The sequence below is a fragment of the Sturnira hondurensis genome, unplaced genomic scaffold, assembly GCF_014824575.4.
Source record: "Sturnira hondurensis isolate 20B ecotype Veracruz unplaced genomic scaffold, ASM1482457v3 Scaffold0001074, whole genome shotgun sequence".
NCBI lineage: Eukaryota > Metazoa > Chordata > Mammalia > Chiroptera > Phyllostomidae > Sturnira > Sturnira hondurensis.
This window is the reverse complement of record NW_028073705.1, coordinates 3450950-3478629: the sequence shown is the minus strand read 5'-3', so window position 1 is coordinate 3478629 and position 27680 is coordinate 3450950. Positions and strand designations below refer to the sequence as shown.

Sequence of the window (27680 nt, the reverse complement as noted above, 5' to 3'; positions counted from 1 at the left end):
TCCTTGAAGAGATGGATTATGCTTTACAAAAACATAAAATAAACTCTTAGGTCAAGAAATATGATTCGATTCATTAAAAAATACATATGAGTATTGTGTATTTTTAGCTGTTCCTTAGGAAGATTCTGTAAGATTTCCATGCCTCAGTCAGCTTCTTGTCATAGGTCCATTTCATTTATGTAATAATAAATCAGCATCTTGTTGATTTAAGGTTTTTATCTAAAACTTCAATAATGGCTTCTTCGTCTGCTGATTGAAGCAGTCTCTGAATCAGCTGATCCAGGTTCTTCTCCCCACACAGAAACTTCTGGTAAAAGAAAGAGTTATTATGAAAATCTGATTAGTAAATAAAGGAGAAATGAAGCAAAGAATTAAATGTGTATTTATGTCATTTCTTTACAGCACTTGTTTAATAGCAACAAAGGACTACTAATATACAGTAAAATGAATACAACTGCTAACTTGGAAGATGCTCATTGTTATTGACACAAATCATTCACAACTTTTACTTTTATTGAAAAGTAGCAGTTTAAGACTTCTGGCCAAGATGGAGGCATAGGTGAAAACACTGTGCCCCTCTCCCACAACTAAATTTAAAGACAGAACAGTCTTTAAAGACAGTGAAATTTTAGAAACAAAAACACAGCCAAAACAGTGAAAACTGAACTGTACGCAAGTCCGACAACAACAAACCACTCAGCCAGACCGGGAAGAGGGGCGGAGTCAGCATTGGAGTTCCGTCGGGCTGGAAAGATGGTTCGGTCAACTGACCCAGGAGCAGAGGTGGAGGCGGTTGGTGGATCCCAGGTGTGGGGTGGTGACGGGTGGACCCAGTGAAGGCGCAGGGCAGCTGGCTGACTGCGGTCACATATTCTTGCGCAGATAAACCAAGTGAAGGAGCAAACAGTGAGAAAGACTGCTCAGGCTAGGGCCCCAGCGACAGGAATTCGAGCCTGAAAGCACCAACTGGAAAGACTTTCTCGGGGTCAAGGGGCCGGGAGAGGGTCCCAGGCTCACAGAGAGTTCATTGGAGAGACCCACAGGGTCGTGAAGGATGCACAGGCCTGCACACCCAAGAACCAGCGCCAGAGGGGCATAATTTGCTTATGGGAAGCCACAGAGGGGATAGAAATCTGAGAGAGAGCGGAGCAAAGCAAAGTGCCATTTTTCTCCCTCTCTGACTCTGCCCCCACATACAGCGTCACAACCCAGCAACTGGGTCACCTGGCCCATGTGAACACCTAAGGCTCCACCCCTCATACATAACAGGTGTGAACAGACCAAACATTATGACTCAAGAACAGCTCAAAGTCCCAGAGCCTATAATTCTAAGTGACCAAGAAATGGCCAAGCTTTCAGATGCACAGTTCAAAATACTGGTGATCAGGATGCTCACAGAATTGGTTGATTTTAGGCACAAATTAGAGGAACATATGAAGGCTGAACTGATTGAAATGAAGGGAAATGCACAGGAAACCAATAGTGATGGGAAGGAAACTGGGACTCAGATCAACAGAGTGAACCAGAAGGAAGAAAGACACAACCAAACAGAAAAGAAGGAAGAAACAAGAATTCAAAAAAATGAGGAGAGGCCTAGGAAACTCCAGGACATCTTTAAACGTTCCAACATCCGAATTATAGGGGTACCAGAAGGGGAAGAGGAACAGCCACGAGTGGAAAACGTATTTGAACAAATAATAACGGAGAATTTCCCCAGTGTGGCAAAGGAAATAGACTTCTAGGAAATTCAGGAAGCTCAGAGAGTCCCAAAGAAGTTGGACCCAAGAAGGAACACACCAAGGCACATCATAATTACATTAGCCAAGATTAAAATGAAAAATAAGGAGATAAAGGAGACAGCAGCAAGAGATAAGGAGACAGTCACCTACAAAGGAGTGCCCATCAGACTGTCAGCGGATTTCTCAAAAGAGACCTTACAGGCAACAAGGGGCTGGAAAGAAGCATTCCAAGTCATGAAATCCAAAGATTGCTCTATCCAGCAAAGCTTTCATTTAGAATGGAAGGACAGATAAAGTGCTTCTCAGAGAAAATCAAATTCAAGGAGTTCATCATCACCAAGCCCTTATTATATGAAATGTTTAAGGGACTTATCTAAGAAAAAGAAGATAAAAAATATGAACAGTGAAAGGACAGCAAACTCACAGTTACTAACAACCATACCTAAAACAAAAGCAAACTAAGCAGACAGCTAGATCAGGAGTGGAACCATAGAAATGGAGATGACATGGAGGGTTAGCAACAGGGGAGTGGGAGGAGGAGATGGGGGGAGAAGGTACAGAGAATAAGTAGCATGGACGGTAGGTAGAAAATAGACAGAGGGGAGGGCAGGAATACTAAGGGAAATACAGAATCTAAAGAACTTATGACACATGGATATGAACGAAATGGGGGGAATGGTGGGGGAGGGGTGTGCAGGGTAGAGGGGAGTGAAGGGGAATGGGACAACTGTAATGGCATAATCAATGAAATATATTTTAAAAAAACTAAAAATAAAATAAAAGAAGCAGTTTATGCTCTAAATGTACCATAATTAATAATGTTTTTCTTTAAATAGGAATTTACAAAGAAGTTTATAAATCTTGTTACACTAAATTTTACAATGTTATAAAGTTCCTAGGTAACAGATGAAAAAACGTTTAAATTAATTTATAGATGGTTTTAAAAAAGGCTTATAAAGAGAACAAGTGAACTTGTCCTATACCACATAATTCAGGTTAGTATGGCCTTTTGTTAGTATGTAAAGTGAATCCCAAAGAGTAAATGGAATTATCATCTATCTTAAATTGTTTAAATTAGCATTTGTATAAAAATCAATCTTGTAGGATTTGGATTTTTCCAATAACTCAGGAGACAATAAAACAGAGATCTGAGTCAACTTCTGAAATGTATCACCTCCCTCTCTTTAAAATTCCTCACTTCTGACAACACAGTTCTAACCTCTCAAACCATCTTTAAGAGGAAGGCTATGTTTGCTGAATCCTTTTCTCCTCTTGTACCCTAAAAAAAAAGTAAGGCCTTTTATTCTTGTCCTGAAAATTCAACCCTTTTCATTAATATCACATTATTTCACAAGGGAAAAAAGACTGCAATTCCAGGTGAATGGGCAGACCACTCCTTGACATTCTCTGCCTTACCAAATAATGGGGACCTGGCTTAGCTAAAGCTTCCCCAGAACATTCCAGATCACACTTCTTATGCCAACCCCCCAAATTTAAATTACTTAATCCAGAAGTAGTTTATGATCATTTTCCCCTTAAATTAGAAATACAGTATTAAAATCTAAAAGTTCTTTATAACAGAAAAATACTTATGCTGGAATATTTAAGGGACAAGGGTCTTGAGGCCTATAACCTGCTTTCAAATGATTCAATAGCAACACAGGTGTATATATGGAAAGAGCAGGTGGAAGAGGAAGAGAAGGCCAGTAGCAAAATGTTAAATATTGCATCTAGACATAGGGCGCATACTGAACTTGTCTTTACACATGTGCTTCAGAAATTCAAAATAAAAACTTCTGATGATTTTTTCTCTTCCATTACTCTCCAAATAATTCCGCTGAATGAAAACTATTTCAGTTAGACTTCCCTTTAGTCCTCCATAAAGTTCCTTCATGAGAAATGACTAAAATGACGACTTCAAGTACCTTTCCTGCATTATAGAAGTTTGGTGGAATAAAGTTGTTGGGATTAGTAAATTAGAAAATTCTCATATTTTAGAAATGCTCAAAATTTAGAGACTGGCTTAATGGGAATACTCTAATGTTGGCATCTGGATTATAAAACATTTAAAGTTTTGATGTTGGCATGAACTAATCTTATATTTAGTCTTTCTTAAAAGGTCTTAAAGTTGAATTTCAAGTTAAGCACACACACTTAAGTTATCTCTCAAGTTAAACTATAGGGGAGAACATATGCCTTACTATCTTTGTATTCCACAAAACACAAGCATATAGTAAAACTTAAAATTTTACTTAAACTTAAAACAGAAAGTAAAAGCACTAAAATGAAATTTTTTAAATAAGATTTATATCATTTTCACCATAATATGAAAATTCCCTATAAAATTAGTGTTTCTGAAGCTCATATTATTATAGTATTGCCAAGGTGACATCATCATTTGGAAATTATGCAACTGATTATTTCTTACTAATAATCATATCCACAGTTCAATAGGATTAACTTGAGTGCAAAAGATAAAAAGAATTAAAATGAAGGAGTTATAAATCCTACTTTTTAAGAGCTCATAATTTAGTGGGGGAGCTAGAAAATGCAAGAAATTTAAAAATAAACAAAGGGTTTTAAGGGAGCCATCAATTTTGAAAAAAAGGTACATCAGGAAAGAGTTCAGAACAGAAAAAAATTTGAATTAGATCTTAAAAAGTAAATAGTATTTCTCCAATAGAGATAGGAAGAACAAGTATGAAGAAAGTGCATACTCATTCTTTTTCCAGTTTTTCAAACTGGAAACAAGTACAGTTGAGTCTTGAACTACATGTGTTCAAACTGCATGAGTCCACTAATACACAGATTTTTATTTCAATAAATATATAGGCAAACTTTTTTGATATTTCCTATAATTTGAGAAAAGAACCTGAGAAAATATTTGAGAAAATACTTATGCTGGAATATTTAAGGGACAAGGGTCTTGAGGCCTATAACCTGCTTTCAAATGATTTGAAACACGAACCTTATAATTTTCTTAATAGCACTTAATAGCACTCTAGCTTACCTTATTATAAGAACATGGTATACAATACATGTGATATATTATGTGTTAATCTACTTAATTATGTTACTTAATTGATGTATTATATGTTATTGGTGAGGCTTCTGGTCAACAGTAGGCTGTCACTGTTTTTTGGGGGAGTCTACCTCAACATGGATTTTCAACTGCACAGGGTGGGAGGAGTCAGCCCCCCAACCTCTGCATTGTGAGAGGCCAACTGTACATTTGAAGCCCAGGGCAAGGGGAAATTTCCACTGTAAATGGAATAAAGGGCAGGAGATAGGCTGATGCTAAGCAATCTGCACATGGACTTTGAGAAAACAATAAAAATACAAAACTATATATTACATGGTAGTCTGTGCTTATTATCTAAAACAAAAATAACAATACCCACAAGAGAATTCATAAGAATTCAGGGTGACCTTACAGACCCCAAGGATAAGAATGTACAGGGCTGTTGCTATCATCTTGGCAATGAAGCTGGGTCTTGGGAATAAATAAATATGAGGATTCATATTACCAGGATATGTTTCATTTAGTTTTCATTTTTGCTCCTTTCAATATATCAGCTCCATTCTTGTCTTGCTGCAGATTCCTTTCTCCCCACGGGTGGAAAGGTAGCCTCTAAACTTGTAAACTTTTATGTATTTCAACTTTAGCCATCAAGGGAGAGGATGATCCTCTATGTTTTCAGTTTAAAAAACCCAGGAAGGGCCCTGGCTGGTGAAACTCAACCGATTGAGCACAGGTCCAAAAACCAAAGGATCGAGGTTCGATTCCCAGTCAGGGCACATACCTGGGTTGCAGGCCAGTTCCCAGCAGGGAACCCACAAGAGGCAACCATATATTGATATTTCTCTCCTTTTCTCCTTCCCTACCCCTCTAAAGATAAATACATAAATAATAAAAATTTTTAAAAACCAAGAAGGAACTCATTGGTTGGGGCTTGTTTGGAAATCCTCCCAAAGAAATCAGGTTATTGCCCTGGGTCAGGAGCATGCTCAGGTAAGAACAGAGGAGTTCCATCAAGAACTGTGGGAGGAGTAGGGAGAAGGTCAGCGTCTAGAATAATGAGAGATGCAGGGCCCCCCAGACATTCAGTTTATTTCCTTTTTCCATTCTTACAGAAGTTGCCCTGGGGTTAAGGCAACTTCTTTTTGCCTTTTCTTTTTCTAAAGGAAATTTAAAAATTTTTTTAGTTTTAAAGATTTTATTTACTTTTTTAGAAAGGGAATGGAAGGAGAAAAAGAGGAAGAGAAACATCTATGTGTGAGAGAGACATCAATCACTTGCCTCTCTCACACCCCCAACTGGGGACCTGGCCTGCAACCCAGGCATGTGCTCTGGCTGAGGATTGAACAGGTGGCCTTTCAGTTCTTAGTCCTGTGCTCAATCCACTAAGCCACACTAGCCAGGGCTTTCTTGTCTTTTCTACAACTATTCAGTTACTTAACTATTATTCAATTCCTAAACTAGTGTTTTTACTGCCCTGCATGCAGATTTTAATGTTTTACTACAACATTTAAAAAAAGATTTTACTTACTATTTATTTTTAGAGAGAGGGGAAGGGATGAAGAAAGAAAGGGAGAGAAATATTGAGCCATTTCTTCTCCCACACGCCCAAACCGGGAACCAGGCCTACAGCCCCGGCATGTGCCTTGATCAGGAACTGAACCAGAGACCTTTTGCTTTGGGGGCAATGCTCAACCAAGCCTCACCAGTCAAGACACTACAATTATTTTTAATGCCACCTTCAAACTTGTTCCTTTCACTAATATGGAATGTTTTCTTTTTTTCCAGTAAGCTCCGTAGTGATTATTAGAGCATACCAATATGATTTTCCTTATCATTTCTGAGTCTGACATGCTTATATGGTTAGTAGTAACACATTGCTCTTTAAGCCAAAGTCAGATATTTTATAACTGCTTGTTTTATAACTGAGTATTATACCGAGCACCTATTTGCCCTTCTAAAAAAATATCACTGCTTCACAGAAAATCATCACCATTACTAGGAAAATAACTGAAAGATCATGATATAATTAGAACATTGTGACCAAATGTGTTTGGTTTTTACTGTGTGTTTCCTGAGCAAAGGGAAGTTGGCAAATATTTTCTTCTTTTCAACAAGGCAATTATGTTCCTATGCAAGACAGCCTTAAATTGCTGAGAAAACAGAGGAAATGGTGTAAGACATATAGAAATTTCTAAATATTAAAAATGTGGACATTTCCTTTGTAAAATTAGGACTTTGAGTACAAAATGAAACAGAATCAAGTGAAAGAAGTCATAGGTATCACATGCCACCCAGAAAAATGATAAAAATCTTCTGTCACCTGTTTTTTCCATATAGTCCTATATGGGAACTAGTTCACTTCCCTGACCAATGGAAGCAAAAGGGAAATTTTTCTGTGCTTCATCATTAATGTATGAATGTCAGTTCATAATGTCAGTCCTGGCTAGATGGGATTTAGTTAGATTAATGTTCAAACCAAAATGACACGGTCTTTGCCCCATATGCACATCTGTTAACACCTCAATCTAATGAATACACACTGTGGTACCCAGAAATATAAGATGCCCCCTAGTGCGCACACCTTGCATAACTCCCTCTGTTAAGGACAAGCAGAAATTGTGAATATGGTAGAATATCACTCCAGTGATTAAGTTGACTTTAAGTTAAAAAGGAATATTATCCAGGTGGGTCTAACCTAAACATATGAGCCCTTAAAAAATCCCGGGCCATGTTGCACGCAACTGCATGGGTCTTTAAGAGCTGAGGGCAGCACTGCCCAGCTGATGGCCAGGAAGAAAATGGGGGTCTCTGTCCTACAACTCAAGGAAATGGAATTCTGCAAACAACCACATGAGTTTGCAAGAGGGCTTGAAGCTCTAGAAAGGCACGCAGTCTGGCCAACACCTTGATTTCAGCCTTGTCAGATGTAGAGCAGTGAACTCAGCTGTGTCATGCCCAGATTTCTGAACTACACTAACAATAAGATAATAAATAGGGATTACTATAAGCCACTAGGTCTGTGACTTATATTAGTTTGTTATGCAGCAGTAGAAAACTGGCACACATGTATATATGTATACAGTCAAGTGCTGCATGGCATCCTTTTAGTCAACAGAGAATCTCATATTCAACAGTGGTCCTATAAGGTGATAAAGTAGCTGAAAATTCCTCATCATTGACACTGTAACATTGTAGTCCTTGCAAGGTCAGAGCACAATGAATTACTCATGTTTAATAAGCTAGTACCATATGATTTCACTCATGAGGGAACAAAATAAACTAATAAGAAACAAAGACAGACTCAGAGATGAGTAGGCTGACAGCTGTGTGGGGTGGGGTGCTAGGGGAGGTGCAGGGACTGAGCCAAAAAAAAAACCTCATGGACACAGTCAACAATGTTGGTGGCTGCCAGAGCGAGAGGGGAGTAGGGGAGGTAGAGGAGAGTATTGTGGGGATGAATGATGATGAAACTTGACTTGGCGTGGTGAACACACAATACAGTGTACAGATGACGTGCTGTAGAATTATGCAGCTGAAAGCTGTATAATTTTGTTAACCAGTGACCCCAATAAATTCAATAAAAAAGGAAAACAAAAGAATTACATTTGAGGTGATGCTGCTTTAAACAAACTGACAAACTTCCTGCACTGCTCATCTTATAACAATAACACATACAATTTTGTGCAGTACATAAAGCTTGGTAACAATAATAAACTGTTTTACTGGTTTATGAATTTACTATACCATATTTTTTACTGTCTTAGAATGCATAACTTTTTCCACTCATTAAAAAGATGTTTGTTGTAAAACAGCAGGCCCTGTTACTCCGGCAGCAGTGTCATACATCTGGCCTTTACCCTGTCTCTTGATTGCAGCACTTTCCTCTGTGTCTGATTTAATCTCCTGTTGTTTTGTACAGTAACATGCTGAACAGGCTTATAGCCCAGGAGCAATAAGCTACACCATATAACTAGGTGTGTAGCAGGCTATACCATCTAGGGTTGTGTAAGTGCTCCCTATGATGTTTTCACAATGATGAAATTGCATACTGATGCATTTGTCAGAATACATGCCTGTTAAGTGACATATGGGTATATTTAAAATATGTTAATATACAGTCACTGCACAACCAAGAAATTAGAATTTACAAGACAGCTGTTCCAAACTGACATAAAGACCATGTTTCTTACCAGCAAAGTAATAAAAATGTTTGCAAATTTTATGGTACTAACTGGCTTAATGACTTGCTGAGTCATTATTTGATGAGGTTTTAGACATTACTCTAGAATTTGACTATACTTTCTTCAAAAGTTGAAAGTTAAATTACATAAAGCATACTCAGTGATATTACCTTAATATCACGAACTTCATATGCTATCCTGTGGTCAGTGACTCTATCCTGGGTGAAATTGTATGTCCGAATTCTCTCTGACTGGGCTCTTGTTCCCACCTGTGCCATAATAAAAAGCAATTCATATTTGAACTTTATAATTAACTTTTTACAATGAAAAAAGTACTTATAAATTACTTTTGTATTTTAACAGTTTAAATATTTTCTAAAGTTATATATACAAAGTAGCAAAGAGCAAGAATGGACAGAACTTAAGTTTTAAAGCTTAGTTATGGAATAAGAATTTACGTCTCTTTGGTACTTCAAACTCCAATTATATAAAACCAATTATCTTTCTACTCCAATCAGTTCTTCCTTAGTTTCTATAAATGACACCACAATATTCTCTTTGATCCAAGTAGAAAACTGACATCCTGCAATTTAGCAAACATTTCATGAGACCTTACTATCTGCCAGGCTTTGATAAAGACACTGAAAAGCTCCTTAAACTAATCCCATTCTCTACCTGCCCATTTCCATAGGTTTCAAGAATCTCTTATTACAGCTTTTTTTTAAAGTATTTTTTAAAAGATTTTATTTATTTATTTATTTATTTATTTATTTATTTATTTATTTATTTATAGGGAGGAGAAGAGAGGGACAGAGAGAAAGAAATACCAATGTGTGGTTGTCTTTTGAGCGCCCCCTACTGGGGACCTGGTCCACAACCCAACCCAGGCACATACCCTGACTGGGAATCAAACCACCGGCCGCCCTTGGGTTCACAGGCTGGTGCTCAATCCACTGAGCCACACCAGTCAGGGCTCTTTACTTCCTACAAAATCTGGTTAATCTTCCATTTCTCTGCTTACATTATGTTGCCCTGCGTAGTCTTCCTCAAGCACAGTTTTCTGATCAATTCTCTTCTTTGGTTCTTTATCTACTAAGCAGACACAACTCACCTCAGACTTCAAGGCACTTCATAATGTGGCCAACTTTCCCAATGTGATTTCTGAAAATGATGTGTACCTCTTTAAGGCTATTTATTATACCATATTATTACGTGTGTTTGTGAACATTGCTAAATCATCTCGAGGGGTGCCCTTCCCTAACACTTTCCCACCATCTTTGCCACTCATGGTACAAAAAATTGAAATATGTTATTTGCCTCCTTTGAAACTCTACACCTTGGAGTCTTCATGGCACACCGAAGCCTACCTTATGCTATGATTATTTATATTCTTATTCTTACCTCAACATATGATACACACAACACCCTCTCACTTCCTTTTACCTTTTGAGATAAAAAGAGACATTTCTATAGCTTATTTTCTAAAGTAAATAATATGAAACTAAACTCCTTAATATGGCTGATCATCAGGAGAGTCTTATAAAATTAAAGATTCCATAGCCCAAGCTCAGGTATATTGAATCAGGAATTGTGTATTTTATTTATGTAAAAATTTTAAAAAATCTTCACCTGAGTACACTTTTTTCATTGCCTTTTTCAGAAAAAGGAGGTAGAGGAGAGAGAGACAGAAACACCAATGTAAGAGAGAAACATCAACTGGTTTCCTTTCACAGGCTCCCCGACCAAAGATTGAACTCGAAACCCAGGCATGTGCCCTGACAAGGAATCAAACCCACAACCGTTCAGTGTATGGAACAACATTCCAATCAAATGAGCCACACCAGCCAAGGAGGGGATTGTGCATTTTAAAAACATTCCTTAGGCCATCCATTCTGGAACCAGCAGGTTTGGAAACTACTATCCCAAAGTATGGTATCAATGCCCAGGGCCCCACCTACAACAATTGTATCAGAATCTCTGAGGGTGGGACCTAGACATCTACAAAGCTCTTTAGGTAATAAGTGGAGCCAGGATTGAGAACCTGACATAAAGCCTTCCATATAAAAGCTACTGTGTATATTAACTGAAGAAAAATTTCTAAGCATTAAAAATACCTACTAGGAAATTTCAAACAGATGGACAAGTTAATTGGGAAGCATGGAGGTCTTTTCTGGACTTTCAAACCAGACAACTAAAGACAATATACACATACAATTCTTGTAATGACAATCTTAAGTACTTATTTTGAAAATTAATATGTGAAACCTGGCTGGTGTGGCTCAGTTGGTTGCATGTCGGCCCACAAAGTGAAAGCTCGCTGATTCGATTCTCAGTCAGGGCACGAGCCTGGGTTGTGGGTTTGATACCCAGGTGGCACAGGATGAGAGGCAACTGATCGATGTTTGTCTCTCACATTGATACCTCCCTCTGTTTCTCCCTCCCTTCCCTTCTCTCTAGAAATAAATAACATCTTAAAAAAATAAGATGTGAAACCTCTAGTGCCAAGACGGCAAATGGCAAGTAAATCCAATGTCTTTTTTATTAAATCGAATGTGGCAGATTTCACAAGGTTTATATTACTGCTCATTTGCCAAGAAGTAATGGTTCACAAATGAGCTTTCTTATCTGTAAATGTATACACTGATGCTGAGCCACAATCCGGGATTACCACTAATAGAAGAGTAACATATTATTTATCCTGTTGCTTTTAACTACTTGCAGATTAGAATGTGGGTAAGGGAAACCAGAAGGAAAAACGTATAAAAAGATTAGGACATCCAGGCAAAAAGAATCTTTAGTTTTATGGAACTGATTATCCTATAAAGCCACAAAATCTTCCAAATTTACGGTTGCATACCAATCTGCAAATGACCCCAAAGCACAGTTATTTCTAGGTTTGACTTTCTCCTGTAATGTGTCTTAAATACAAATTATGTTTTTTAGGATTTAAAATCATAGAACACTTTGTTTACCTAAAACAATGACATCTATTCATTGTGCTTACAACCTATTTCTATATTTGAATAAATAATACTGTTCTTGTATACAGTATAAAGTTTAAAAAGTACAAAATGGTATATAATGAAAAATAAATCTTCTACTCCTTGCCCTAGACTCCATCGTAGCAATCACTGTTACCAGTTTTTTGCAATGTCATTTTTGATCTCACAGAGTTATGAAACATAGGTTTTTTAGATTTTAAAAAATCTCTTAATTTCCAGAGAATTATTTCATTTTTTACACTAATTTCCTCTCAAGACAGCTATGATATAAACACTGGAGAGAAACAACTGGGGAATAATTTTTATGCATATGGCATCTACTCACTCACAAGCTTGTGTGTCCAATTTTAGTCATAATCTCTCAGTCCAAATGCACCTAAAATATTGCTCATTTACAAAGAAGCATGTTTCCCTATGTTCTATTAAAAGTCCTTTCAATCAAAAACAAATACTACATTTTCTATACAACACAACTTTTAGTACAGAGGTTAAATGATCATACCAAATCTTACCTGCAGTTTTCTAGCACTTTGTTGTTGACATTTGTCTTTTTCAATAATCTGCTGGTAGAGTCTAGCTCTCAACACACGCAGAGCTATTTCTTTATTTTTTATTTGTGATCGTTCTTGTTGGCATTCTACTACAAGCCCTAAAAAATAATAGAGATCAGAAGTAAACTGTAGCCTTCACAAGCCAAATTAAGGAAGAAGTGAGGTGTCAGTTATACTTCAATAAAACTGGAAGAAAAAAGACAGACTTGAGGAATATTTTAAAGGGGGGAAGGTTAATCAGGAAAAGATAACAAAGGATTAAATACATTTTGGATTTAGCATACTTCAGAAACCACACCTGGGTTACCATGGTAAGAGCAGTAGATAGCCATCTAGATTCTGATATCTAAATGAGATATTTCACGTGAGAAGACTGAAAGCAGTAGCATCTGATGGTGGTTACACATACTTTCATTCTCAGAACTCTGCCTCTCCAGCCCAGCTCATCCAGATACTACTTTTTTAAAAAATATATATTTTACTGACTATACCATTACAGTTGTTGTTCCATTCCCCCCCTTCATTCTCCTCCATCCTGCACATCCCCTTCCCCACCATTCCCCCGTTTGGTTTATGACCACGTGTCTCAAGTTCATTAGATTCTATATTTCCCCTACTATTCTTGCCCTCCCTTCTATCTATTTTCTACCTGCTGTCTATACTATTTTCTGTACCTTCTCACCCCTTCTCCTCCTCCCACTCCCCCGTTGCTAACCCTCCATGTGTTCTTCATTTCTATGGTTCCACTCCTGATCTAGCTGTCCTCTTGGTTTCCTTTGTTTAAGGTGTGGTGGTTAATAACTGTGAGGACTTGCTGTCCTTTCACTGTTCATATTTTTCATCTTCTTTTTCTCAGATAAGTCCCTTTAACATTTCATATAATAAGGGCTTGGTGATGATGAACTCCTTGAATTTGATTTTATCTGTCCTTCCATTCTAAATGAAAGCTTTGCTGGATAAAGCAATCTTGGATGTAGGTCTTTGGATTTCATGACTTGGAACACTTCTTTCTAGCCCCTTCTTGCCTGTAAGGTCTCTTTTGAGAAATCCGCTGACAGTCTGATGGGCACTCCTTTGTAGGTGACTGTCCCCTTATCTCCTGCTGCTTCTGGGACTCTCTCCTTCATTTTAATCTTGGGCAATGTAATTATGATGTGCCTTGGTGTGTTCCTTCTTGGGTCCAACTTCTTTGGGACTCTCTGAGCTTCCTGGATTTCTCGGAAGTCTATTTCCTTTGCCAGACTGGGGAAGTTCTCCTTTATTATTTGTTCAAATAAGTTTTTCACTCGTGGCTGTTCCTCTTCCCCTTCTGGTACCCCTATAATTCAGATGTTGGAATGTTTAAAGATGTCCTGGAGGTTCCTAAGCCTCTCCTCATTTTTTTTGAATTTTTGTTTCTTTATTCTTTTCTGGTTGGATGTTTCGTTCTTCCTTCTGGTCCATTCCCTTGATTTGAGTCCCAGTTTCCTTTCCATCACTATTGGTTTCCTGTGTATTTCCCTTCATTTCAATTAGTTTAGCCTTCATATGTTCCTCTAACTTGTGACTATAATCAACCAGTTCTGTGAGCATCCTGATCACTAGTATTTTGAACTGTGCATCTGAGAGGTTCGCTATCTCTTTTTTGCTTAGAGTTAGGGGCTCTGGGGCTTTTGAGTTCTTCTTGAGCCATATTTTGGACTGTTTTTGCCTGGAGCCCTAGGTGTTCACCAGGGTGGGGCAACTCAGTTCCTGGGTATGTGGGGGCAGGGTCAAAGGAAATCAATGGTGGTCCCCTCTGCCTCCTCCTGCCGCTGGGGCTGCGAGGTCCATCTCACTGCTCACTCCTTTGCTGGTTTATCTGCGCACACAAATGTGCAACCATGGTCAGCCTGACCCACACCCTCACTGGGTTTGATGCTGGGGCCTGCACGGTTCTCGGTTCGCCACTGGGACCTGCAGGGGTCCGTGCCACTGCTCACACCTTCGCTGGTTTATCTGCGCGAGAATGTGTGACCACGCTCAGCCTGCCCCGCACCCTCACTGGGTCTGTGATGCTACCCCAGCTGCCTGTGCACCTGGGTCGCCTGGGTGGGTGGGTGGGGTCCTTCCTGTCCGACCCTGCTCTGCTGCTGGCTCCGCCCCTCTTACCGGTCCCGGTTGAACGGTTTGTTGTCAGACTTCCGTATAGTTCAGTTTTCTGTTCTTTGGCTGCGTCTTTGTTTACTAAACCTTTGTTGTATTCAAACTTGGTTGTGGGAGAAGGCACAGTGTTTCCATCTATGCCTCCATCTTGGTGGAAGTCCCCAGATACTACTTTTGTAGCTCAACAAAGAGCAAAATACTGTCACTTGCTATGTAGTACCCCATTCTCTGTCCTACCTGAGTAGGCAGCTTTTCCACTTTAAATCACAAATACACATGGAGCTATGTTTTAAAAATAACTTTAAATACAGAAACCATTGAAAAGAAACTGCTCAAACTCTTTCAAAGGAAGAGTTTATAGTCAATATTTCTCAATTGTCTTGGTTCTAAATCCAGCTAATCAACACATCTCATCATGTTTCAGGTAGCCAACTTCTGAATTTGGGCGAGTTCAGCCCATTGTGGAGCCTAGTAAGTAGCCCAAATCTAGCCCTGGAATAGTGACACCTTGAAACTTTAGGCTGCTGTTTTGAACTTCACAGCTACCTGTAGGAAGGTCTGTGTGCAATCCTGCTCCCAGGTACATCAGAGGGTCCACTGCACTGATAGTGCAGTAACTATTTTGCTACAGATTAAAAAATGTCTATAAAATTCCATTCTCCAAACTACTGCCAAGGGATTGTGCCACCTGAATTCTCAACCCCAAAATTCTTTCTTTTTTAAAAAAAATATTTTATTTATTTATATTTAGAGGGGAAGGAAAGGAGAGAAATATCAATGTATGGTTGCCTCTCGTGAGTCCCATGCTGGGAACTGGCCTGCAACCCAGGCATGTGCCCTGACTGGGAATCAAACCGTGATCGTGTGGTTCACAGGCCCACACTTGATCCACTGAGCTACACCAGCCGGGTCAACCCCAAAATTCTTAATGACTTTCTTGTCTTCTTGTTTTCTCTTACGTTTCTAACATAATCCCGACAAAAAAACAGGCTGAAATCAAGAAAGGGCAGACTGTTTTTTTGGTGTTGAGTTTTATGAGCTCTTTATAAATTTTGGATATTAACTCCTTATCAGATGTATCATTGGAGAATATGTTCTCCTGTTCAGTGGGTTGTCTTTTCACTTTGTTGATGGCTTCCTTTGCAGTGAAGAACTTTAGTTTGATGTAATTCCTTTTGTTTCCCTTGCCTGAGTAGATATATCAGAAAAAATACTGCTACAGCAATGTCTGAGATTCTACTGCCTATGTTTTCTTCTAGGATTTTTATGGTTTTGAGTCTAACAGTTAAGTCTTTGATTCATTTTGAATTTATTCTTATGTGCATCATAAGAAGGTGGTCTAATTTCATTTTTTTGCACGAATCTGTCCAATTTTCCCAGCACCATTTATTGAATAAACTTTCTTTAGCCCATTGTATGTTTTTGCCTCCTGTCAAATATTGACTATAAAGTCACAGGTTTATTAGAGTGAGCTAAGCTTGTAGATAGGAACCAGATAAGAAACTCAAGAACCACAACGAAGAAATTGGTTTAAGCTGGAAAATACCATCAGGATGAAAGATAAGTGAACTTTAGATGACCTGTGACTAACTGACATATTAAAATCACCCTGGAGGTGGAAGGGAAGCTCTGCCCAGCATACTCTGGGTGGTGCGCAGAAGGAAGGGCTAACTGCACTTAGGCTCCCTTTCCTATGGAATGTGTACCTCCCTGAAGAAATCTGATTCTCTAGGTTCTTGATATGTTTCTTAGTCTTTCCCCGATTCTTTAAAATTACCCAATTATTTCACTAGGGTGAGAAGGTGCTTTCTAAGTGCAAGCTCACCCTCCTCCATTCCCTGATCAAAGAATGAAGTTTCTGTTATGCTTTATTGAACTCTGTATTGTTTTATTGGCATGAGAGACACTGGATGGAAGGACCTTGGTTCTGGGTCCCTGATCCACAAGGGTCGGTGACACTATGTTTTCACCCTGTCTAAATAAGCTACAATCTACACCAACTAACACTTTAAGGACCCCAGGTTTTCCGCCTTTTAGTTCAAATTTATTTCTTTGTTTTTTAACATCCTCACCAGAGGATATCTCCACTGATTTCAGAGAAAGAGGAAGGGAGGGAGGGAGTGAGAAAAAGAGAAAGAAACATCGATGGGAGAAAGAAACATTGATCAGTTGCCTCCTGTACATACCCTACCCACCCAGGAATCGGAATCAACAACCTAGGTATGTGCCCTGACTGAGAATTGAGCCCACAACCTTTTGATGTACAGGACGGCGCTCCAACTAACCGAGCCATCCTGCCAGGTTAAACTTATTTCTTGACAGCTTTACTGCAGCCACGTGTTTGAGCTGGAGTACTAACTGGCTTCCATCTTCCAGGCATTTGCCTGGCACTGTCTTAAATCTGGTATCCTTTTTTTACCACCTAAAAGAATAGGAAAATTTCCATTTCGAGATAGCTAGACAGTCATAAGATTTCTTTGAAATTCATCTCCTTGTCAGGAGACCTGTACTGATTTTTGCTTAGACTCCTGCACTGTTCCTATCCAACAGCTCAGGCTAGAACTCATATAGTATAACACTCTTACTTAGCAGCTCAGTAATTCCTAAGAGAATCTTGTTATCCTATCTTATCAGTACCTTCCTACATGGGAGTATTTAATCATAAGTACTCCCTCAAGAAAGGAGGATTTGGGGGGGTGAAAAGGTGTGCTAAATAATAGAGGACCAGTTGAAATAAGGTGCTGAGCTTGTTAAAAAACTACAAAAGGGCTTTTGGAAAAAATAAGTTTTCTCAGTGTTGTTTCAGTACTCTACAGGAGACTCCAAAATTGTAGGTAGTAATAGTACCAAATGGTATCTGCTGTGTAACTACATATATTATTTAAAAGATTTTCAATTATAAGTGAGAAAAATACCATATAAATTTTTTAAACCTCTCTGAATTGCATCTTACAATCATTGGCATAGTTCAATTAACTGTATTGTTTTATATTTCTTCATAGGAATAAAAGTCATTTGTTTTTTAATTGATGGGTTCTTAAATGACATGTTATATATAATCAAAGGTTAAATAAAAATGGAGTTATATAGAAGCAGGAGATTAGAAAAAATGCGATTCTTCAGAGTCCACGTGCTTGAAGAAAATGGAAGAATGACCTATAATTCTTCAAGAACATACTTTCCACTCTAAGGGTCTTGGGATGAAAGAAACAGCAGAAAGGCTGAGTTTTCCTTGTAGTAGGTGCTGAAATCATGTCAAACTTCAAAGTAGGAAGACAATGACTTGTAAGTCACTTGCTCATAACTATATGGATTCATAAGAGTTAACAGGCCTTAATTGCCTTGCCTAGGAAAGGTTTGAGGGTTAAGCCTTGAGGCCTGTTTTACAGATGAACAGAAACCAGATCTAAGTAGCTAAAAAATAATTTAGCCCAAGGTTAAGTTTGGCAAAACAAACAACAGTCACTTTTTGTAAATTAAGTAATTTATGGCTTCACAGGGTGGTTTTATAATCCTTTAATATGTTTTAAAGTATTCTGGCTCATTTCATCAGAATTATTATCACCTTTTACCCTACTTTTTCTCATTTTAATTAATCTTAAGCTAATTATTACAGGCTGCTTATAATATAGAACAGTATCTCACAAAATAAAACACAAATATCCATTAATTTGCATATTTCTGTCCTAATTCTTTTAAGATTTATTTATTTTCAGAGACAGGGGAAGAGAAGGAGAAAAAGAAAACATTGATCAGTTGCCTCACCAAATACAATATATATAGAGAAAAAGCAAATGGAAGAACAATAAATGGCTTAGTAGAGAGGAGGAAGGTGAAACTTAGTGCCCTGTTGACAGAGATGATCAGAAACAAGCCTATTTGCCCTTCTGAGTGTCAGAAAGGTTTAGGAATTAAGACATCAGTTAGTTCAGAAGTTGGGAGTTAAGGATTTGGGAACTAAAAAGAGTCTTGAAGTAGAAATTCAAGTCTCCGCTCTCAATCTGTAGGAGGCAAGTGGTAGTCTTTAGAGAATTAAATGAGGAATGTTCAAGACTTGAGATTAGATACAAAGAAGGGCAAATATGAAGCATGGCACTGAAAACAACATTAGTAAAAGTTTGTTATTGAATAGTGAAATCTTGACCTTATTCTGTTATACCCTGGATGATCCTTCTCAGGAGAAATTATCCAAAAAGAAAAAAAAAGATCTACAAACACTGGTATTTGGAGGTTCCTAATTTTTAAAAATCTGATTAATCACTTAACTGCCCTGCAGTAAAACTTACTAGTGGGTAAGTGGCACCCATGCACTCAAAGCTTTTAGAACCTCATTGTTAAATGTGTACAGGCAGCCAAGGATTCCTAGACATTTCCAAAATGAAAGTAAGACTGAAACAAACAAGAAAAATAAATTCAGAGGAAATAGAGACACTGCAGGAAGCAGAAAAAAAACTTCAAGGAAACTAAAATTAATACAGAGTCTGGCAGAAGTGATGCTTACTTGAGTATGGTTGGTAGGGTAAAAATATGGGTATAATAATTTAAACTTTTAATTTGAACATTTCACCTAAAATGTGATATGGTGTGCTTGAGTGTGATATTGTTATGTTATAGAATTACATGCTCATGATTTTGTAATAAAAGGTTTTGTAATAAAAAAGGGGTGTTATTGTGCCAGACCCTGTACACTTGGGCAAGAGTGTAAAGTAAGAAGTAAGAAAGTAAGAAAAGTAAGAAAAATAAGAAAGTAAGAAAAGTAAGAAAGTATTCTAAAGTAAGAAAAATGCATCAACAAGATAACAAAAGGGTGCTATGAAAAAGAAACAATTCAGGGAATAAAAGTCTAAAAAAGTTTAAAATAATGTGATACATGATGTAAGAGGAAAAAAGAAAAATAAAACAATAAATTTAAGAGGTCTAACATCTGACTAATAAAAATTCTGAGGATAAAAAATGGTGATAAAATTGATTGAAGAATATTTCCAGAATTAAAGGGCATGAATCTCTAGATAGAGAATAGACTGACAGCTGTCAGGGCGGGGGGTATGTGTCTGGGTGAAAAAAGTGAGGAGACTAAGCATTAAAAAGACCCAACTCATGGACACGACAACAGTGTGGTGATTGCAGAGGAAGTGGAGGAGGGCATGGGGGGACAGATGGTAATGGAAGAAGACTTGTCTTGGGGTGGTGAATACACAATACAATATACAGATGATGTCTTAGAGAATTGTACATCTGAAACCTATATAATTTTATCAACCAATGTCACCCCAATAAATCCAATGAAAAATAAAATAAAGGGCATGAGTTTCCAAATTGAAAGTAACAAATACAATAAATTATAAAAGCCTTAAATGTTCCAAGTGAAAATGATTTTCAACAAGTGCTCATGATCAATGAAGGGTGAGAATAAAAGTATTCAGCCCTGGCTGGTGTAGCTCAGTGGATTGAGCGCAGGCCTGCGAACCACATGATCGTGGTTTGATTCCCAGTCAGGGCACATGCCTGGGTTGCAGGCCAGTTCCCAGCAGGGGACTCATGAGAGGCAACCATACATTGATATTTCTCTCCTCTCCTTCCCTTCCCCTCTAAAGATGAATAAATAAAATCTTTTTTTAAAAAAAGGTACTTAAAAAAAAAGTACTCAGAGGTAGAAAGTCTCAAAATATTTACATCTCATGCATGTTTTCTCAGGAAGCAACTTAAATATGAGCTTCTCTAAACCAAGAAAGATGAGATGGGATCCAAGAAATAGGAGGCTCCAACACAAAATAGAAATTAAGGGAATTCCCTGGCTGTTGGTGACTAGAATAACCTCTGTGGCCCAGGAGAGCAACCTGTCCAAACTGGAGCAGGATAATGGAGTGGTCTGTGAGAGGTGTCATCAAAAGCATTAGCCTTGTGCCCTGACCAGTGTGGCCCAGCTGGGTGTCATCCTCACAGCGGAGGGGTTGCAGGTTTGATTCCTCGTCAAGCACATGCCTAGGTTGTGGGTTTTGTCCCCCATTAGGGAACCATATGGGAGGCAAGCAATCAATGTTTCTCTCCCTCTTTTTTCACCCTCCCTTCCGTTCTCTCTAAAAATAAATACATAAAATCCTTTTTTGTATAAAAAGCATTAGCCCCGAAGAAAACTGGGTTAATTTCAGTTTATAAAGCTTTCAGGAGTTATAGGAAGACTTTGGATCAAAAAAGAAAATAACAACTAAGCAAGGTAAAAAAACGACGAGGGAATTATTAACTTTAGGAATTGAAATCACAGTATATTACTTGGCTCAGCAGGGAACACTATTTACCTGCTTCTTATATAAAAACATTAAAGATTAATTTTGCCAAAATACAAATATACTAGGAAGGGGAACATATTTATTATGATAGAGCCAAAATCCTCATCTACTATTAGTCAATATATAATCTTATAATTACTTAATTAAACTGACTATTATTTAGAAACACTGAGATGATTACCAGCAAAAACAGCTAAAAGAGCTTAAAGTGGTTGTGTCTGAGTAACAGAAATTTAGGGTCAAGGAAAGAAAGAAGGGGAGGAAGAAGTCCAGGGAGCTGCTGTCTTTTGTTATAGGACTTCACCACTGGACTTTTAAAACTATATACATATAATGTAGGAATGAATTTTAAAAGAAATTTAAAAGATTAAAACAAATTAAAAAATTTGAAAAATGAGACTTCCAGTCAAGATGGAGACATAGGTAAACACGTTTTGCCTCCGTATGCAACTATAACACAAAATAAAACTAGACTACAAAACAAATATCACCAGAATAGTCAGAAAATCGAGCTGTGTGGAAGTCCGACAACCAAAGATTTAAAGAAGCCACACTCATCCAACAGGTAGGAGGGGCGGATACACTGAGATGCAGAGAGGTGCAGAAAGCCTTAGAGACATGGACTGGCATGGAGACAGGAACAAGCAGTCCCACATCCACATGTGGCAGATAAAAAATGGGAGGGATACCTTGGGAGCAAGGGATCCCAGCCCTAGTCCAGACCACCCAGCCCAGGGTTCCAGCACCAGGAAGATAAATTCCCATAAATTCTAGCTGTAAAAACAAGTGGGGGTTGGGGCAGTGGAAGAAACTTTGGAATTCTCACGAGATTCCTCTTAAAGGGCACACAACAGAATTAGGACTCATGCAGACCCACCCTCTCTGGGATTCAGCACCAAGGCAATAGCTGGAAGGGTACCAATGGCATATGGGGAGAAAGTGAAGTGTGAGTGCAGGGAGACAGCTTCCTCCCAGGCAAAACTCCAGAAGCCAGGCAGAGGTATTGTCCCCACAGTGAGCCCTCCCCAATGCAAAACAACAGCTGTAATACAGGTTGCTCCACTCCATACAACTAAATACGTGTGCTTTTCTATAATAGGCCACACTACTAAGACACAGGTTCAAAGCAGCTCTACCTAATACACAGAAACAAACATAGGGAAGCTGTCAAATTGAGGAGACAAAGAAATATGGCCCAAATGAAAAAAAACAGAACAAAACTCCAGAAAGAGAACTAAATGAAATGGAGATAAGCAACCTATCAGATGCCGAGTTCAAAATACTGGTGATCAGGATGCTCCAGGAACTCACTGGGTACTTTGATGGTATAAAAAAAGACCCAGGCAGAAATGAAGGTTGCATTAAGTAAAATAAAGAAAAATCTACAGGGAACCAACAGTGGAGTGTATCAAGCTGAGGATCAAATCTATGATTTGGAACACAAGGAAGGAAAAAGCATTCAATCAGCAGCAGGATGAAGAAAGAATTAAAAAAATGAGGAGAGGCTTAGGAACCTCTATGACATCTTTAAACATTCCAACATCTGAATCATAGGGATGCCAGAGGAGAAGAGGAAGAGCAAGAAACTGAAAACTTATTTAAAAAAAAAATAAAAGAAAACTTCCCTAATTTGGTGAAGGAAGTCCAGGAAGCACAGACAGTCCCAAAAAGATGAACACAGAGAGAACCACACCAAGACACATCATAATTAAAATGCCAAAGGTTAAAGATTAAGAAAAAAATCTTAAAAGCAGCAAGAGAAAAGCAGAAAGTCATCTACAAAGGAGTTCCACTAGACTGTCAGCTGGTTTCTCAAAGGAAACTTTGCAGGCAAGAAGGGGCTGGCAAGAAATATTCAAAGTATGAAAAACAAGGACCTACACATCCAAGATTACTCTATCCAGCAAAGCTTTCATTTAGAATGGAAGGGCATATACACTGCTTTCCAGACAAGATAAAACTAAAGGAATTCATCATCACCAAGCCATTATTATATCAATTGCTAAAGGGAATTATATAAGGAAAAAAAAAGATCAAAACAATGAACATTAAAATGGCAATAAATTCACAACTATCAATAACTGAATCCAAATGACAAACTAAACAAGCAGAACAGAAACAGAATCATGGATATGGAGATCATTTGGATGGTTATCAGCTGGGAGGGGAAAGGGCAAAAATGGGGGTAAAGGTACAGCAATTAAGCTCAAATTGGTAGATACAAAATAGACAGGGGGATATTAAGAACAATATAGGTAATAGAGTGGCCAAAGAATTTATATATGATTCATGGACATGAGTAAAGGTGGGATGGCTGGGGGGAATGGGGATACCAGGTGGAGGGGGGAAAGGGGAAAAATTGGGACAACTATAAGAGCATAATAAAATATATTTTTTAAAAATTGAAAAATGATAGAAATATTGAAAACCACATTAAGGACTGCAAAACTACCTCACAGTAGACAGAAATAACCAGTATTTAAATGTGTTCCGCTGCTGTCAAAATGGGCAAGTTTATGAAACCTGAGAAAGTGACACCGGTCCGGGCCAGATGCTACTCTGGACACAAAGCGGTCATCATGAAGAACATTGATGATGACTGAGGTGAGAGAGATGGGGAGAGGGAAAAAGAGGTGAAGAAAGGGGAGGGGGAGGAAAGAGAGACACTACACTCAGATGGCTGTTGGAGCCAAGGGTAGGTACCTGGAATGATCTCCTGTTGGTAGCTGGTTATACTAACTAAATATAGTGATGAGGAGCCAGCCTAAATCTGGCCTGTTTGCTTCTTCTAAGCCTTGTGACCTGGGCTGGGTGATCTAATCTCCATTTTCTCATCTGTAAAATGAGTAATCATAGTTGCTACCTTATAGGCTCATTGGGAGAATTAATGTATGTGTAATGCGCCAGACTGCCCTATAGCCATGCTCTGGTGGCTGGAATTGACCACCTATCCCCACAAAGTAACAGCCTCCATGGGCAAGAAGAAAATTGCCAAGAGGTCAAAGATCAAGTCGTTCATGAAAGTTTAAAACTACGATCAACTCATGCCCACAAGGTCCTCTTGGGGATATCTCTTTGGACGAAACTGCTGTCGACAAGGACATCTTCAGAGTTCTTCTCTGAAAAGTAAGACCTGATGGGAGGCCAAGGGCAAGTTCAAAAAGAAGTACAAGACTTGCAAAAACAAATGGTTCTTCTAGAAGCTGTGGTTTTAGATCTTTTTTGTTTCAGTTATTAAAAATCAAAAAAGTAAAATAACAGTGTTCATGCAACAGAGCCTAATGGAACTAGCAGTCAATCTACAAAATGATACAAGATCCATCACAGTGGCATGTTCAATACTATTTTTAAGTTTGTTTTTAGGCTAGGGTGCCTCTGGTTGCTTACTCCTGTAGCAGCTTTTCTGAATAGGTTCACTCATTCTCTGCCTCCTGTGAGAGAGGTGTCTTTTCCAAATAGAAGGCAAGTAATACATTGCAGATCTCAAACTTATGACCCCAATGTCACCTTTAAAGGGTTTGTGTGAGACACTAACATGGACTCTTTCTTTCTAAATGCTAAATTATTTTATGTTATAAAAAAGTTTTAAAAAGTACAAAAGCAAAGGGACTTGCTTACCTGTGGGGACATGGACAAGTCTGACAGCACTATCAGTTGTATTAACATGCTGGCCTCCTGCTCCTTTGGCCCGATATGTATCTATTCGCAAATCCTTGGGGTCCACTTTCACATCTACCTAGAACAGAAAATATAAGTAAATTCTACTCTCAATGAATTACTTTCATATTAAATTTATTTAAAAATTTTCAAATGAACTGTATTGCTTTGTATCACAGCTATTAAACTAAGAGGTGAAATAAACTCCCTACTTCAATGGATGCTATTTTTTAACACTGATGTAAGATGTCTGAGGTCACTATATTATGCAATCTTTCATATTTCATCATCCATCATCCTACAAGCCACATCAGACAGAAATATATAAAATATACGTATGTATATATGTATCTATATATAAAGCTAATCCTCATTACTTCCTGATTCTATATTTGAAAATTCACCTACTCACTAAAATTTATTTGCTCCCCAAAATCAATTATTATAGCACTTTCACAGTCTTTAGAAGACATGCACATGCAGCAAAAAGTTCAAGTTGCTCTTATGTGTGTATATTCCCAGCTGAGGACAAACAAGGTGACGAGACTCTACTTTCTTATTTTAGTATGACCAGAGGATGAAGACAGGAAGAGAAAAGGGCAACGTGGTGCAAGAAGCTCCAACTCTGGGACTGAACAGGGTTTGAATCCCAACTCTGGCACCTGCTAGTGAGGTGGACTCAGGTGGGTCACTCTGAACCTCACTTTGCCTTTTATAGGATAAATAGACTACCAGGATGGGTTGTTTTTACGATTTAAGGTTATAATCTATAATGGACTATTATATTTCCCCTAGGAGAAATGGTTCAGTATTTGCTAAATCAGTGTTCACTGCGACTTTATAGAACATACTATGAAGAATGAGAATTGAGTATCTGTGTGTGCGCATGCACACTAATTGTTGGGCTGAATAGAGGTACCCAAGTAATATGTTCCTATTCTAAACACTGGAACCTTACTTGAAAAAAGGGCCTTTACACATGTGATTGAGTTAAGATGAGATTGTCCTGGATTATTTAGATAGGCCCTAAATCCAATAATGTGTCCTTAGAAAAGACACCTGGAGACAGAACCTGAATTCAGAGGCAGAAACTGGAGTTATACAGCTTCAAGACAAAGAACACCTGGAGACACCAGAAGCAAGAAGGTGCAAGGGAAGATTCTCCCCTAAAGCTTTGTAGGGAGCACAACCCTACCAATACCTTAATTTTGGAGATATACAAGGTCTGTCCAAGCTTTCCAGGCACGTAGTATGAAAAACAAAAACATTTATTGAAGATACATGAAACAAAAAACAGTACATGATGCCTCAAGCCCCTTCAAAATAAGTACCTTGAGACCTCACACAGTTCTCCCAATCTCCATCAGCTGCCCCATTGCATTTTCCTGAATCTCATCGATCGTCTGAAATCTTTTCCCTTTCAAAGGTGATTTTAGTCTTGGGAAAAGCCAGAAGTCGCATGGCGCCAAATCTGGGCTGTAAGAGGCTGAGTCACGTGGGTGATTTGATTTTTCTCCAAAAAACTCTGCATGAGATGTGATGCATAAGCAGGCACATTGTTCTGGTGAAGCTACCAATCACCAGTTGCCCATAGCTGCAGCCTTCTGAATCATCTGAATAATTTCTGCAGAGGAATGTTCAAGCTTAACACAAAATGTGATGCAGATTCGTTGCTCTACTTGCTCAGTCATTTTGAATGCGACAGCCACAAGGTACATGTGCTCACTCAAAAGGGTCTATTGTCCCCACCGACTAGTACAGTGAAGTCACTAATAATGCATTCACATTCCAGTCTACTCTCCCTGGCTGCCAGGTTACATAGATATCATGAAAACCATTCTCATATTAACAACAGTTGGACTTTTTCTGGACAGACCTCATATATATTCACCCATCCATAAGTTAAAAAATATGCTATTTTTGAGGGGAGATTTAACATTCTGTTCCACATTTATCACTTGTTTGACAGAGAGTAAATGTGACTTTTCTCTTTGAAAAGTACATTAACAGAAGGTCCAGGTTATGATCTAATATAAAACTTACTTGGCTGTTCTTTTATTTCCTCTATTAAAGAGTAGAATATTGTGAAGAAAAAGATTATAGTATTTTTCTAGGTTTTTGAGAAAAACGGGGAAAAAATTTTGAAGCAAAAAATGTGGTAAAATATTTAAAAACAAATAACATCATATTTCACCAATGTAAATGTAAACAGAACTCAACAGCAGCATTAACAACCATTATTCCTCCCAAACTTTGGGGGGGAAATGTGTCTTATAGTTCGAATAAACAGTATACATAGCCTTTGTTTATACCAGTTTGGGTACCTAAATAAACACTAAAAAGAGGAAGAATAATGTCTTATTTCTTGTGATTAGAATGTATGGAGTAGTTACGTAGCAAGTCTGTAGATATTCTATGTGACATTCTCCCAAATGTTACAGAAACTACCTACTGACTTTAGGGAAATTCTGAATACAGAAACAGTGACTTAATAGTATATAAAATTTTTTAATGTCAATTAAGGGAATAAGACCTTGTTCTTTTAGAAAAATAAAACTTCACTAAGTGAGTTTAATTTTTAAGACTATGAAGACAACAAACAAATAGGTGGAAATGGAATGGGAAGAATAAAGATGGAAGCAAGACAACTGTATGGTCTTGATTTCTGAATCATGTAAATGCTTATATATAGCAAAAATAAAATGAGGTAAATAAATAAAATTTAAGTAAATTTTAAAAATGAAAAATTAAATCTTAAAGTTACATATAAACAGAAACAAATGAACTAAAATATTTACCATAATAATAGTATAACCATACAGAAAAACATTATTTCAGATTATCTTTCAACATAGTATTCTGACTACGCTTTTTTGGTAGATTATTTTACTTTGTAATTTACTGAATAATTTTAAAACTATTTTATACATGTTGTATAATAAAGGAAAAAGTAAACATTAATTAAAAAACAAGATTTTTACTCTAAGAGGAAAGAGATACAAATACAAAATTCAAGGTAAGCAAAGCTCCCTGTTAAAGTGAATTGATAATGATATAAACCTGTGATTTAAAATCATATGTTTCTTAGCTCTGTCCACTGAAGAGTCTAGATGTAAG

The 27680-nt window shown here is 37.9% G+C and overlaps 1 protein-coding gene and 1 pseudogene across 7 annotated transcripts in view; one reads left to right on the top strand and one right to left on the bottom strand.

Moving 5' to 3' along the window:
* MTRF1 (mitochondrial translation release factor 1) overlaps positions 1 to 27680 on the bottom strand; it is a 62262-nt gene continuing 34582 nt past the window's right edge. For 3 of the 7 annotated variants that reach the window (XM_037060350.1, XM_037060343.1, XM_037060336.1), the window contains exons 7-11: positions 24525 to 24642; positions 12457 to 12593; positions 9113 to 9211; positions 5668 to 5778; positions 1 to 307 (exon numbers count right to left, since the gene is read on the bottom strand). In XM_037060350.1, coding sequence (XP_036916245.1) covers positions 191 to 307; positions 5668 to 5778; positions 9113 to 9211; positions 12457 to 12593; positions 24525 to 24642 — 582 coding nt within the window. In that variant the 3' untranslated portion in view covers positions 1 to 190. Of the gene's footprint in view, positions 337 to 5667; positions 5779 to 9112; positions 9212 to 10053; positions 10104 to 12456; positions 12594 to 24524; positions 24643 to 27680 lie in introns of those variants that run through there. The other 4 variants (XM_037060386.1, XM_037060359.1, XM_037060368.1 and 1 more) reach the window with 3 other exon arrangements.
* Positions 23326 to 24121, top strand: LOC118996823 (60S ribosomal protein L27-like; annotated as a pseudogene).